The 15,931-nt window shown below is 42.2% G+C and overlaps 1 protein-coding gene across 1 annotated transcript in view; it reads left to right on the top strand.

Annotated features, from left to right (window-relative positions):
* The window catches only part of MND1 (meiotic nuclear divisions 1), a 38,591-nt gene extending 34,256 nt beyond the window's left edge, over positions 1 to 4,335 (top strand). The window contains exons 7-8 of the mRNA XM_032187040.1: positions 3,006 to 3,050; positions 4,130 to 4,335. Of these exons, the coding sequence (XP_032042931.1) occupies positions 3,006 to 3,050; positions 4,130 to 4,236 (152 nt within the window). The 3' untranslated portion in view covers positions 4,237 to 4,335. The remainder of the gene's footprint in view (positions 1 to 3,005; positions 3,051 to 4,129) is intronic.
* The last annotated feature ends 11,596 nt before the right edge of the window (positions 4,336 to 15,931 follow it).

The following is a 15,931-nucleotide window of genomic DNA, read 5'->3' as shown; positions in this document are numbered from 1 at the left end:
ACTACAAGAGGTTTCCATAAAGCAGTCCAGGTGCAGATTCCTTCGTGCCTCTCAGTTCTTGTGATGGCATCGGGGCCTCTGGAAGATGCTGGTGGTAATGCAGATGCAGCTGGTGTCTTCGGGTGATGCAGGTCCGTGACTCCCAATATCTTGTTCCTCTTTCAGGCAGACGAGGTTCTGCAGAGGAATCATAGGCAGGAATTGCACCATGTCCCAAGGCATTTTAGTCTTGACTTCAAATAGCTAAATGCTCACCCAGCCCATAGCTATGGTGAATAATGCGGTGGTTTCTGGAGATGGATGAGGTGTGTTTTCCCCCACACCAAATGAAAAATAGAAATGTAAAGGGAAAGTGAAGGAATTAGTGGTTGAGCAGACTGCAGCGCCATCCTGCAGCAGTGGCAGCGCCCGTCTCACTTGAGGACACGAGGCGGTGCAAGCTGTCTTGTTTGCATCAGCTTGGTCAGGCTGGACGTGAGGAGCACGTGGCTGCCTTGCAGGTTGTCAAAGTAGCTGACGTTGCTGCTGATACAATATGGCTGTTGGCTTAAGCAACTTCAGGCGTGGCAGAATAAACCCGCATCTGCCTCCGTGTGATGCTCTTGCATGCCAGCCAGTGTAAATGCAACGAGAATTGCCCCAGCCTCTAGTGGATGCGTTTTCTGGAGATGTCCTGTGCCTGAGGAAGTTAAGTGGCTCTGGTTTCCCCAGCCCTAAGCTCACTGTCAATAATGTGGGGGATGCGTGTTGGCAGCTTCCAGAGGACTGGGGCAGCCTTTTCTTTGGTATTCAGCCAGATTGTTTGAATGTCACCTTCCTCGTCCTGAAGTTCTGCCTCCACTTGTCATCTTTCCACTCTCACAGCATGACGCTTTGCTGTCAGTCTGTAATCAGTCCCAGGTGGTGCATGGCAAGAATGATGTGGTTAAAATCTTTCACCATTTTGTTTGTATACTTTCAATCTCCACTTTCTTTTGTTGTTTTTGTTATTTCCTGTTCTTTGAGTCATTGAAGGTGCTGCCCACTGTGGGCTTCCCCGCATAGCTTCCTGCCCATGCTACCATGATGTTATTTCTAGCCACAGCTCTGTTACAGGCAGCCACCACCATCCTAGCCACACTGTTGCCCAACCTGCATCTGTTGGTCACCTCGGCCTTTTTAGTCAGAGGTAAAAGTCACATTTGAAACACGATTGCACCTGTGTATTTTAACACGCATAAGCAGTGTTTGAAGGGTGATGGAGCACCATGCTGCTGCTGTTCTTCAAATCCGCTGTACCAGTACAGCCACTGTGCTTTATGCGCAGGGCCGTGTGCTGAAAGCTGCAGGAGCGTAGAGCTGCTGTGCGATGCAGAAGCGCAGGAACTGGCTGCTTAGCTGCTTCCAGCAAAGCAGAGCTTTCTGCAGAGCCCTAGTAGGCACCGTGAAGGTGGTCGCCACATCCCAGCCTTGGGTATTGTTACCTTGCAGCTCTGGATCCAGCAAGTTTGATGCCATCCTAGCTTTTGCCACTCAAACTTTGACTTGGAGTCAAATACAACCTTAGGTTGTACTCAAGCATTAAAAAAAATAAAAATAAAAATGAGTTAAGTATCATTGCTAATGCATTTAAAGTCTTGACCAGTAAAAGCCCTTATCCTGCAAACTTGCTCTGTGTAGCATCAGGTAAAGCACAGTTCAAAACGTCCTTGGCTGCCAGTGTGATGGCAGTGCTGCCATTCATGGAACTGAAAAAGCGGAGGTGGCAACAAGAAGTCAGCAAAGAAAATAAGGAGTATATCTGCTCAGCAAGGAATAACTTGAACTTCTGATGTATGCAAATGATCCAAAATGCCATCTTCCCACCCACTCCCTTTTCTGCCCGTCTTTCTTACTTTTTCTTTATGGTATGTCCAAGCTTTCTAATTGTATACCATCCTCAGAAGCTGCAGTTATTAAAACTGTATTTTACTGTCATTTAAACATTTTCCACATCGCTTACTGAGGTACACCGAAGGGTAGAATAATGAGTGCTTACTTTCTTGCGTGCTAACAGATGATTTTTCAAGATAATTTAACTTTGCCTGAAGTATAATCTTTATAACAATGGATACCTGATCATATATTCACTTCTCAGTACCCCTGGAGACAAATTTCGTGCTGACCATTCAAATGAATATTATCATGCAAGTACTAACAAGACTGACTGGGACTAACTGAGTTCTGTGTAGGCGTGAGAACCATGATGATTCTGATAAATTCCCACGTTACAAACCAACCTGTTTGATCTGATTCAGTACTTACTTTTAATGGGAGCAAGGTGATCTAAGAGGATTTTTTTTCTTAATACAGTTTTGCCTCATGGAAGCTATATAAAAGCCATTTGTAGTAATGGCAATTTACTATTAGGTCTTTGAATCTGCAGTTGTGCTAAGCGAGGGAAGCCAAGGCTAATAACCAGGAGCATTATTTTGCCTTCATTTCATAGAGGGGGTTCTCAAAGCTCAGGGGACTTTCCAGAGCTATGTGATATGTTTGCAAATTCCTGTGATAGACCGTTACTCTTGTCATTTTCCTTATCTGTATAGAGTCGTACATACCTATGTGACAGATAGTTTACATGCTGAGAGGATTATAAAATATTTTCAGTCTCATTTGCCTCTAGTACCTTTAGGCCATGTATCTAGTTCCAATCTGGATACAGACAATTAAGTCCCCAGGCAAACCAAACTAGGATTTTATTTTAAAATACACTTTTAAAACTCATAATTGTTCATATAGTGTCTTTTATGCTCCCTTGCTCCTGATTTTCTTTAATTTAGCTTCATGCTTGATGGAACCTTAAAACTGTAAAACAGGAGAAGGCTTTGGAAGCAATAGAGTAACTTCCTTATATTTTGTGGTTCCCTAAAAATGGCATCAATAAAAATGTAATAATCTCCTTATCTTGAAACTATTGTATGATTTCACTCTGATTTATGTTTTTTTTTCTTTTTTTTTCTTTTTTTTTTTTTCTTTTATTCCAGGCCAAACAAACAAAATAGCCAAGGAGGCAGCCAACAGATGGACTGGTGTGTATGCATTTATCTTGCCTAGCTTCACACTAGAGCAATTTGAGTAAAAGACCTACTTGATGTTAAGAATTTTACATGTTATTAGGCTTGATGCAGGATAGTGCTCACTTCTAAAAAGCATACAGAAATATATTTGGGTATAAATCATGGTTCAAAAAAGAATAAATTTTATCAGTTTAATTACTAGATGTATTTAATGTCACTTTAATAAATCTTTTCTTCTGGTGCTGTCTTCCATGCTATGTTAAAGCCTACAGCTCATTTTTTTTGGTTGAGTTAAAATCTCTTAAGATGAGAAAACTTTAATAGAAAGAGACCAGAAATGGCAGTGTTTAGTTTGGCACTGTCATAATTCCAGGTATCTAAAAAGTTTAATTCTTCTTCTCTGAATTTTCATCTGTTTCTGAAGAGTAGAATGCTTTGTGGAACGTTATTGCTGCTACCATATGATGGATGCTAATATAAAGCAGGGATTTTTTAACCTAATTTATCAGCTTTGACGTGCAGGAGAAATGCTGCATAGTTTTATAGAAATTTACTGCGGTAACATTTGTATGGAAGTTTAACTCAATTTTCTGCTGTTGCTTAGCTTAGCTATGTTGCTTCATATTTCCATTTTGCAGAGCAAGCAATATGTACATCCATTCTTTTTTCTTTAATTATTTGAAATATGGTTTGTAATTTTTTGTTTAGAATTCATCTACTACTGCTGGACTGCTCGCTATTATCTGTTATGCCAAGTGCAGCTGACTATAGTAGTCATAGGCTTCTGGCTATTACTATTCTCTATCTTCATTTTCATTGGTTTTTTTACTGTTTGTGAAGAGACAAAGTTATGTATTTTGAAAATAACTTTGGGGGTGCAGTTGTCACGGCTTTGTATTGTTGATGACAGGCTGTTATCAAGATGTTTAGAGAAGTGAGGCTCCTGTTTTCTGTTCCAAATCTACTTAATAGTGATGTTCTTGACCATGTACCTTTCTCTAGAGCTGGTGCAAATGGATTTGGTGTATGCAAGACCACAAGTCACACTTCCTTAAACATTCAAAACTGTATGTTTTCCATCCTGTTTACAGATAACATCTTTGCAATAAAGTCCTGGGCCAAGCGTAAATTCGGATTTGAAGAGAGCAGAATTGATAAAAGTTTTGGAATTCCAGAAGATTTTGATTACATTGACTAGTTGCTCGGCAGTTGATAGCTGACATAATTGTACATAGTTTGTTAAATATCTCTCAGCTGGCATTTAAATGTGTGCTTGAATCCTCGCCAAAATGACTGATCACCCTTTAATTTGTAGTTTTTTGTTAAAGTTAATAAAATACTAAAAATATTTGTTGCATTTCATTTTTTTGCTCCTGTCCTCTGGACAATAAATCACTTGGTTACTCATGTGAGACAGACTAAGAATGGAGAGAGGTTATTGAGGATAATTATCACAAAGTCCTGAGACTGTTTTTTTTTGCTTAACTGAGAGCTCTAAGTACTAAGAGCTAGAAGACTGAGAGATTTATGTTTAAACAGGATGAAATGGAATGGAAAACACTGGGAAATGTGGAATAGAGTGAATATTTCCTCATCTAGAAAATGAAATACAAAAGAGGCAAAACCCATTAATGGCAAGCACTGAGACAGTAGCAGTGTGAATTGAAAAGATGTTTAATTTCAAGTTGTTCTTTATTGCATTGCTAGAGCTGCTTGGGAGTTTAACAACAAACTTTTGTTTGTTGTTGGAAAAGACTAGCTCATTGGAATTAAGTCGTCTCCAGTAAATGTACTGGATTAGACAACAGTCATGCTGAGAAAACTTCTCTGGTCAAGGCCTTTACTGAGTAGAAGAAGAAGGTGAGAGAATCTGTGCGTCCATTCACACCACATTGCAATGAGATTTTGGATGTTAAACTGGGATGTGAGAGACAAATTCAATTTGCTGTTCAAAACTGAGCATGGTAGGGCTATTTGGGTTTACAGGCTTTTTTCAATTTTAAACTAAAAAAGCAGCCCACCAAAATAATATCAAGTTTCAGGTTGTCTCATTTTTGTTTGGTGAACTTTCACAAGTTCATAATCTGCTTCTGGTTTCTAGCTCTCATCAGTGCATGGCTACAAAAAGAAGGTTTGAGAGTACAGACTGGGCTTGTACCTCCCGAAGCTATGGATTGTGAGACCACATTTCTGCTGTGCAACTCCGGAGGATATAAGCTACACCTGTCAGAAGGCAGGTATGCCTGCTGCAAGGGAGATGCATGTATCACTAGAAAGGGTCTGCCTTTTTTGTAACCACTGATGAGAGCATTGCTGGAAAGGTGACATGTAGCGAGAGAGATGCTCAGAAGCTTGTCTCTTGTGATTTTTCCAGTTAAAGAGCTTCCGTTTCAGTGTATGTTTAGATCCAAGGATTTCAGGTGTGCCCCTGGCTATTGTCATCTTACTTCTATGAAGTTATTGGGAAGATACCAAGTGGAAAATTTTTCTCATATAGAGGTAGCATGGTAAGGTATCTGTTGCCTAAGGAAAATGTGTGTGATGCCTGGCACATAGTAAAATGTCAGTGTGCTTACAACACTGTTGCAATGGAGACATTTCGGTCTCTGCATGTGGAAGGATTTTATTACTAATGTATCAGTGTGTGCACACCTGCCTTTGAGAGCATGGATCTGCCACACACAAGGTGGTGATGACCCAAAAAGCTTACTTGTGTTAAGGAATGCAGAGCACATGAACTCTTTGATGGTGCTTACCTTATAGAATCGCTCTGACATGGATGAGCTTCTGTTCACCAAGGAGTCTCAAGTAACTTATGGTCTGGAGCTGTTGGTGCACGAAGACTTCCTATGGTACCTGGAACAGCTGGCTTACATTGCAGGAAAAAGGGTTTCTTAAGGAGTTCTACTGTTTTGGCTGCTTTCCAAATTCAAGAAGGAAATGAAGATGACCAGCTATGTAAGTTTAGCTGCAATATTGTGGCTTCCTGTCTGTAGGGTGAAAGCGCTGTGAACTGCAATAAAGAATATAATAACAAATATAATGGATAAATAAATGTGATTGGCTGCAGCATCTCTAAGCAAGTCTACCTCAGCCAGCATGAACAATACTTCTAAAACATCAAATGCAGCTCTAATGCTTTGGATGCAAAACTTTAGTAGAAGCACAAAGAATTTTTAGAAATATATTTTTGTAGAGTTTTTGTTTCGTTTTGCAGGTACGGAACAGAACACAGAAGTGCAGTCATTCTCCTGTCTTCTACTTCTGATGCTGGTTAGTAAGCATGTAGGTGAGAATGTATCTCGTCCTGTAAGAATACCATTTTGGAACAACCAAGACAGAAATTTCTCAGCTAAAAAGAGGCAGTGAAGAAGAGTTACGTTATCAGAAACTGATGTTTATTCCTGTAGTGGAAATGACTTACTTTATGTTACCTTTCTCATGATTCTACGTTTTTCATGCAGGTGACTTTCAGTGGGAAAAGCAAATGAAGTTCCCTTCTGAGACAAATTGATAATTTTTATGATTTGAATATTCCAAGACACATTGCTGCATCACGTTTAGAAGCTTTTCTTCGTCAAATGATAAGGCTTCTAAACCCCATAGTATGGAACCATGTGTGATTACATTATGTGGAGATATATTTGTTCACTTGGAGTTTTTAGAGAAGCAGAGAATTGTTTTCTGATGAGTTAAAAGTTACCAACAGTTAAAATGATAATCCTTCTGAGATGTTTTTTGCTATTAGCCTGTTATAAAAAATGTAAACAATCAATCTAATCTTGTGCCCTGGTTTGTTTCTTCGGAGTTTTCCTTGCATAGAATCTGGGATATTTCTAAAGAGTCTAACATGAAAGTGGTGGTTTTAAAATGCTCAATTCTGCTGTCACTCTTGTGGTTATGTCACTGCTATATTATGTATATGTCTTCCTCTTTTTTTTTTTCCTGCCTTGTAGGTTTTTTGCCCATGTAAGGTAGATATTTTCAACTGTTACAGCTAAGTCAGGAGGTCAGGCCCTTACTAAAATTCAGGCTTATAACTGAAACAGCTACTAATGCAAAGTGTGCAGATCAAAGGCAGCTGTTTCTATCAGTCCCCAGCTCTTACAGGAGGACTATCAGGTTCAGCTTTTTCAAAGTATTATCATGATAAGTTTATTGATACAGTAATAGGCTGAAGTGATGGGTAAACCTACTGTTTGGGACTGGTGTTGATTAGTCACAGTGAGGCAAACCTAGACCCGGGATAAAATATTTGTTTGCATCCACTCTACCTGCAAATCTCATCTGTATAAAGAAAGCTTGCTGATTTATACCTGCCCTGATAAAAACCTGTTCTTCTTCAGCTTTCTTTCACCTAGCCACGTGCATGCTCTGTACACCACCACGCATGAACCCTAGAGCTTCTCTTGTGGTGCTCGCTTCTACAGCGTGAAAATGTCAGCAGTCAAAAGGGTCTGTCCTCTGACGTAATTCAGCTGCTAAATCTTTCATTAATGCGCCCTCTGAAATGTCATTACTTTCGCTTTCTTAAGCTTGGAGTGCAGTAAGCTATGTGTTTTAGATGGGAAAATCCAGGCTGTGAGGCAAATGGCATGGTGATGCTGTGACTAAGCAGCAAAGCTGGAAGTGAAACTTTCCCAAAGAGCAATGGGAAAAGAAACCCGACCTGTCATGGTGGCTGAGGTGCTGGATGCAAGAGCTCCTTCAAGCAGAGCCCTTCTGTCACCCGAAATGTTCCCAGCAGCTGGATGATCTGGCTGGTACTTGTCTTTACCTTGTTTCTTGCAGAGCTGAGGTCTGTATGATTACATCTGTCATTTCTCTTTCTTTTCCCTACAGCGTTCTTAAACTTTGCACTGGATTTCAGCCAAATACAGCTGGAGGGGCTGCAGTGCGAGCTCGCAGTTTAACTGTTCTGCTTGGCCGGCCGCCTGATAAATAGAGGCTTTCCTTTTCCCACCCGCTAGTTCAGGGACTTGTGAAGGGACAGAGCATGCCAGAGGTGGGAGGAAGAAGGGAAAATGTTGGTGATAGCTGTGTAAGACCTAGAAGCTTTTGGTGCCAGGTGGTGACTGAGTTCATGGTGAGGGTCTGGCAGTGCTGCCAGGGATGAGGTTGGACATGGTACGTGCATCATTTTGGGGGAAGGAACGGGGATCTAGGAAACCGGTCTCTTGGCAGACAGACTTTGTTACTTCTGCTGCTCATGGAGCTGTGGTTACTGGGCTGGGCTTCTGTGGCACTGTAAGTTTGCAGGAGGTTTTACTGAGATAGTGATGGGATGTCTTGCCTGCTCTAGAAAATTGGTGTGCCCCAGAAGTGTGCATGTCCGGTGGCCTGAAGAGCCGGGTCCTAGGCTAGCGCTCAGTGTCATGCAGGTGCTAATAAGATACAACATTTGTGTAAGCACTCATCTGCTCCAGGGATGTACCTTTGCAGCAGCAGCAGCCTTACTCTTCAGTGTCCTTTTTCCATGTTCCTTTTGCTTTTACTCTTCCATTCCTCCACTGTCATTTCCCTTTCAAATGTGCTCACAGAAACGACGTAGGCTGGACGAGGAAGGTGCTGCAGTCTGCACATACAGATGGCTCTCTTACTCCTCTCGCTAACATGCACGTCAGCACACACACCTTCCCCTACACAGCCACACAGGAAAGCAGGCACCTGCAAGTTAGACTTGCCTCTTCAAGCTGTATTTGCAGAAAGCTGTGTCTCAAGAAGAGTAGAGGGCAGAAACATCTGTGAACACCACCACAAGAACTTCTGAACCTTTCAGGGTCACTTCAGAAGCATTACAGTGCCTCAGAAATACCAAAACAGTCTTCACCCTGTGGATAGTTCAGCTATCAGTTGTTACTTCTTCACCCTACCTAGTCAATAACATTTTCCTTTTGGAAAAAAAAAAAAATCATTCCCAGTCAAATGTTTACAACCAACAACTTTCAACCAAAACCTGCTGGGCAATTTCCTGTCTCATTTTTTTTTTCTTCTGAAAACCGAAGTAATTCTGAGAAAAGAAGAACCTTTCCACATGAGAGACTTCATTTAAAGAAAAATCCAGCCTTCAGTTTCTAAAAATCTTACTGGTATATTAGCAACCAGCTCTAAAGCAAGTCCTCCAGTCTGAGGGGCACCTTTGTCAGGTCAGGCGGTGAAAGTGGACTGTGCTGGTGAGGAAGTGCAAAAGGGATGCTGTTAAAAACGGAGGCCCCTACAGAAAGCCAGCAGAGGAAGGAGGTGTGTTAGAAGTGAGAATGGGCTGAGCTACCACCTGCACGTCGAGTCAGGGTCCTGCAGGGATTCACCTGCAACTGGGCTGCCTTGGCCCTCACAACTGTCTTCAGGCCGAATGTCTGTGGGGCTCTGAAGACAAGATTTTTATGCTGAGGTGTAGAAAGTCTTATTTCTTTTCTAAAGCCTACAGTGGAGAAAAAATGTTTTTTTCTTCTTCTGTCCATTTAAGAAGAAAAATGGGGGGGGAGGCAGGAAAGAAGGCAATTGCATCGTTTTCTCAAATTACCACTACTAGCCATGCAAAATAATGCCTCTGCCTGATTCTAGCAATCTGGAGGATTTTTGAAGGAAGCTAAAAGTCAGATTTCCATATCTTGTTCTCCATTTCATAGAAAATTTAATTGGCTATTGAGTCAGATTTTTTTTTTTTTGCCTGCTGTACTCGATAAAAACATAATCCCAGTGGCAAAAATGCTTTTGATTATTTTTTTTTTTTGCATGGACATCAATTAATCATCATAATAAACTGTATTCCTCTGTAGGCTTTTTTTCCTCCTAAAATATGTTCTAGGGAATATACTTTTCAGTGTTTTTAAAAAGCCAATCAGTTCCTGAGATCAGTAAATAAAACAACAAAAGTCAAGGCTCTGTAGCAGACCTGTTTGTTATTCCATGGCCATTAATATTGTATCTGTGTGAGACGGATATATAAGAAACAATACAGAAAAAAGTGTTACCAAGAACTACAAATCAAAGATTTAATCTGGTGAAAGGCAAGTCCCTACAATTAAAGGTGTTATAGCAATACTGGTTTACTGTTCTGTCCTTGGGTTGGAAGAGGTAAAAATGAAAAGAGTTAAGCAATTCAAAATCAAAGTTTCAAATCAAAATGTTCTATTAAAATTTGGTTATTACAGCTTTGTGGCTGTCTATTTTTATTTATTTTTAAGAGAAAAGAGCCCTTTCCTTATTATTGAATCCCTAAATGATAAGAAGATTGTCTGAACTTAGGACAAAACATGCATAGGCCATACGTCCTCATTCTGAGAAAACAAGATATAAAATTGAGTCTGAAATACAGATTCATATACAGGTCTAAAATATGGACCACCCTCTCATCCCACAGCTTCCAAAGCTCTAGGAGAAGCAATAAAAATAGAAAGCAAATACAAAACAGAGCTGAAGACTAAAATGAGGGGGCGAAAAAAGCCCTGCTGACATCTACCCAAAGTCAGCATTTTAATGTTGTGTGTAGGAGAGAGACCCTAGAAATGCCTTTTCTTATCTCGAACTGGTGCTCGAATCCCAGATCAGTGTAAAGCAGGCTTTCTACTCTCAGAGGATATGAGTGTTATCACTTGCAGCCTCACATGGCTACTCCCAGGACAGGAAACCTGGGGACGATGTATATAAGTTACTTTTATTTGCTCACATTTCCGTGTAACAGGAGTGTAAACTTTAGGTGCTGGTGGCTTCACGCTTGCGATGACCATGGCTGTGGGCCTGCATGCAGCGGGCCTCACGGTCATCCTTGGGGCGGCCAGCACCTCTCAGCCTCCCTCGTCCCTGTGGCAGAGAGAGGAAGTGAAACAGGAAAATATGACCATAACAGTATATTCTTAGCTAGCTTCAGCCTGCCAAGCGTGCCCTTTTGTTCAGCCATACTGAATTTTCAGTCAGTAAAAGTGAATGAAATGAGAGAAATTGGCAGGCTAATCGAGCTGGGGCAGAGCATTGCTCAACTTGCTCACAGGCGTGGTGTGCAGCCAGGCTGCCAGGCAGCTGCTGTGGCCTGGGAGAAACCTCCTTTCGAGTTGTCCACCTGTAGTTTCAGAGGGCATGCAGGCAGTGACAGGGTTCTGCTGCGGGTCTATATAGCGTTGCTGCTCCACAGCACTTTGAAATGGATTATTGTAGTTCTGTGGGCCCTCTGACCAAGTCATCAGTCTGGTTAGGGAATGAGATGCTACGGGTTTGCTCTTCTTTACAATAAGGTTTCTATGATAAATGCCTTCTTGTTATTCTTAAAATCAGTTTCCATGGTAATGCTGTTACTGGAAAAATCTTTTTTGTCGATGAAAAGGATGAAAATAATTTCCTTTAGCAATCCTATGCTTAGCCAAGTAAAACTCCCTTTTCATTTGAAACTTATCTATGTCTGGAGGACCCGGACTTTTCCCTCCACTCCCTTTTACCGTCTGTGTCCTGGGGTTCACCACCATTCCCGTGATGTCCCTCTTCCACTCCATTCCCACGCAGGTACTGAATGACTCCTTGACGTGTCTCCACTCTCCTCCATCTGACCTCTTGGCTAACGCTGCTACGCTTGAGTCTCATTTTGATCTCAAAAACACAATTTTGCAGAAGGTCTGGGATGTTCCAACACATTCCCTCCTGGCCCCTCGGAAGGCTGCTGGGTGTGCTCAGCATTCGCACTGGGGTCATGCTCGGGCTGTGCACCTTGCTGGTGGACCTGCCTGTCTTCAGGTCGGCTGAGATCTCTGGCAGCATAGAAACCTTTCTGAATTAGTCTTGGGCCACTACCCCAGACTGCTAGATGAATTTAAATCAATGAGAGCGATTTTGTGAATTTTTCATTCACCTCAGCTTCCCGTTGTCAATGGCTGCAGGACAGTGAATCACCCTTTTACTGCAGGAGCAACTGAGCCCAGTTATGGGTACAGGAGGATTACGCAGTCTAGAAGAAAGCCATTTTGCCTACTACTTGCTTGCAGAGCCCAAATACCTTTGATAGGATGAAGAATCTTAACAAAGATGGGCAGGAAAGTAGATTTCTGAATAAGTATTCTTGGAATTGACAGAAATCTCATCCCTCTACAGTTTGAGAATCATCTTCAGCTCTCAGTGCTTTTTAAGGACAGATGTATTACCTTAGACTACTTAAAATAGATACTGAAACAAAGCAAGTTTCAAGTTTAGTTCATTTTTCTTTGTTTGTTTGCTTTGGGATGGTAACATTTACCATTAGGTTTAGATGTTCTCCTTTTCCCTGAGCAAGTCACATCAAGCAACCTCTGTTTTCTTTGCATGTGTTGGTCATGCTAAATAAAGTCTCTTCTGATTTTTTTTTTTTTTCCAAACAGATATCCCTTATGTGTTTATATCTGTATGAAGCAAGATAACCTAGCTCTTCTGCTGAGGATGCACAAGACAGCATAAAACCTAGATGTAACCTCAGATTAAAAGTTAGGGTATGTGCATGCCAACTTTCTACCTCTGGCTTCTGGGACTATGGATCGTGGAATATGTGGTTCCCTTATTTCCACTGCTGGTTACTTTTACACACACAAACACACAAAAAAGACGTTAGAAATATCATCTTCTCCCCTTGCTATTATACATCGTATTAGAATATAAATGCATAAATAATTTTAGAACATGTTCTCCTCTGACTCTTTTAACTTTTTAGCATCATATATTTTGTGTTGGTGAGATCATTACTTAAAGGCATGTAATTGTTTTTGATCGTGCACAATTACATGGCCATAGATAAATCCACATAATGAGGTGCCGATTCACAATCGCACTGAGCAGTGATCTACTTCTTTATATGCTCAGTTAAGAGAAAATAAAATATTGTGCCATCAGAAAATATAATTCCTTTAAAGAGTGCTTCTAGCTTGAGTGGTAACATGCTTTTACATCCATATGATTTACTGGCCTTTTCTGTCTAGTCCTCTAGTTCATGCTCTTCATGCACGGCAATTACCAAGTCACAAATATATTTTCCAGCTGAGACTTTCATCATTTTCTCCCAGAAAAAGAGCAGTTACAGCCCCCCTCTTTGTATTTCAGGGAATTACAATAGTGATAAATCGCTGCTCAAGTGTTCTGTACTAGCAGTGTCTAGCACATCTATAAGAGAATGTTATTAGCATCAACTCCACTTAATGATTCAATGTATTTAACCTGATTGAAGACAAATGAAAAAAAGAAAAGGTCAATAATATTTTTCTTGTTAATAATGATGAGTGCACACTTGTGCAGGACAGTAAGCCAAGCAAACCTGCTAACCTGCTCCTGGAGCGTTTGGAGACTGAGAACAGGACGATCAGTGGCTCCCACGTGTGCACTCTTTCTCCTGGGCAGAATTTGTTCAAAATCAGCAGGCAGCTTCTGTGAGAGGAGCTTGCGGGGGCAGTTCAGATTGGGAAATCAAGGCGGGCGTGAGGTGTGTTGGCCTGAGGGCAGGGGCTGGGGGAACCAGCCCCCTGCTCCATGGGGGCAGGAAGGGGAGATGCTGGCTTGGCCTTCTCCTCTGGTGAAATGAAGAGCCTTGAGGCATTCAGGGAGTAGCACAGGAGGATGCTCGAGGGGAGCCAAGCTTACCCCGCTGGATGTCATGCTGATTTTTATTTCTTCCAGGATGTAGATGAAACTGCTGAACTGAGCCACTGCAGTGGCAGCCAAGGAACAGGCAGATGGAAGCTCACCACCCTGCAGAACTCGGCAGCTTTAAGCGAGCCTGCACCATATTTCTGGTGGGTTTTTCTTTTTCCCTCAAGCTTGCTGCCTGACTGTAACAACGCATCTCAGATCTGGAACAAACCCAAGCGAGGGGGTCCCCGATGCCCCCCAGAGCTGGTCTTCGGCTGACCTCCTGCAAAACAAACTTGCTGAAAAAATGCTTTAGCCTCAGGGATATGCTGTAAATTTCCTTCGTTAAAAATGAGCTGGCGCTTCGGTGACTTGCAGGGACTGTATCCCTAGCTGGGGTGAAACAGGGTTTGCGTTGTTGCCTGTGCTTTTATAGCTGGGAGTAAGCTTGTGGCTTGTAAACAGTACCTAGCAAGTGGGAGAAGAAAAGTGGCATTAAACCCAGCTCTGGTAAGGAGAAAATCGAATGGAAAAATATGCATTTTTAATATGCCACTGGGTAAGTGTATAAGAGCAGAACAACATTCGCTGTAACCTGATATCCCTCAGGAATGAGGGAAAAGCTGACTGCTTGCTCCAGTGAGCCAAAAAATAAGAAAACATGTAAGTGCAAGTGTGCATATGGAATAATGCTTCTGAAAGCCACATGCAAAGCTGAATGTTAAAAAGCGAACAGTTTTGCACTGAAATTCGACCTATTATTATTTGTATGATGGGCTTCAGTATCCTAAAGAAAGCCCCAGTCCTTCTGCATTTGCACAATTGACAGATGGCTGTTTTGGCAGGTTCTAAAGGAAATTTTATATGTTAGAGACCTTCTAATTTCTTGTTGGAACCTAAACAGATTTTGGATATAAACACATAATGTATTAGAGCAACCACCACGTATTTCCTAGGCTGGATGCATTGTTTTCAGAGGTTTTCTTGTTTGGAAAAGCAGCCCCGCACGGCCATTGGGCATGCTGCAGAGCACATTTCCAGCACAGTGTGTGGAGAAGGAGGCAAGAGGCCGCTGCAGCCGATAGGAGCTGGGCTGTGTGCTGGCCTGCAGCACCTCCTGCCCAGCTGCTGCTGCTGGACAATTCCTGTAGGGAACTGCAAGTACACACAATCATTTGGAAGGATGCTGTGTAAGTGACAGTGGCATTTTCAGAAGAAAATGACAGCACTTAAGGCTGCAGGGAATTGCAGATGTTCTTTGAGAAACCACCACCAAGTCTAAAATTGCTCTCTGGGAAGTAAGATCTTCAACGTGTCCAAGTTGTCTGATTTTTCTAGAGCGCTTCTCTATGTAACATCTGAAAGGTGATTAAGATGTCTTAATTACCTAGGCTGCTGTAGGAATAAGACAAAAAATCTGCTCTTTTGGTGTTCCTTTGGGTGGCTAGGACCTCCCTGCAGCCCCACCATGCTGCAAGAGTTCTGGCAAAGACTCCTGAGGAAAGAAAATGACATCAAACCAGCGGGGCTAGCTGCAGGGGCTCTGCCTGGTGCGTGCGAATAGAGCCGGTCTCGAGCCTGTGGCATGAAAAACCCCTGGTACTTCACAAACCTGGCTCCTTACGGTGTTTTTCGAAGATTCCTAAATTCCCCCCTCAGTTTCAAGTGGAAGTGAAACCCAGCCTGCTGCCTAAGCTGGGGGGTTGCAGCTTTGCACAGCGGCACCTTTTCATCGCAGCAGTTGCTCAGTCACGTAACTGCAGGTTGCAGCTTTGCAGTTTCTCCTCTGTTACCCCATGAAGAAATGAACACGTTTGGCTCCTTAACAGAAGCACGTCTGGGACCCATCCTGGCTTGCGGGGCCAGCTTGGGCAAATCCTTCGCACACTTACATGGAAGCCTGGCAGTGCTGTTCTGCAGTGTCATGTCTGGGATAGCAGCAGCACCTCAGGATTTCAAACAAGTGCTTCAGAATAGTTTTTCTATATCAAAGTAGTCTTTTTAACAGTAGTCTTTCCAATTTGAATGCATTTTGAAATTATTCTTAGTTTTGTGCTGTGTATTTCCATGTGACCAGCGTGTCTTCCTCCCTCAAATGCACCTACATGGCACTGCTGGCACCCTGGACAGCCAAGCTTTTCCCTGACATCCTGCAGCATTGACTGCTTCCAGTTGCTTTATGCCTCTATCAGGGTATAACACTTTGAGCTAACGCTTCCCATGCCCCTTGTTTTTCCCCAGCTGGTTTGTTTTATTAATTTTTGGTTGCAGTGAAAAATAGTCCAGCTGGGCTGACATTAAGTAGAAATGCATTTCGC

This window comes from Aythya fuligula, chromosome 4, assembly GCF_009819795.1.
Source record: "Aythya fuligula isolate bAytFul2 chromosome 4, bAytFul2.pri, whole genome shotgun sequence".
Lineage (NCBI taxonomy): Eukaryota > Metazoa > Chordata > Aves > Anseriformes > Anatidae > Aythya > Aythya fuligula.
This window is presented reverse-complemented; position numbering and strand designations above follow the sequence as displayed.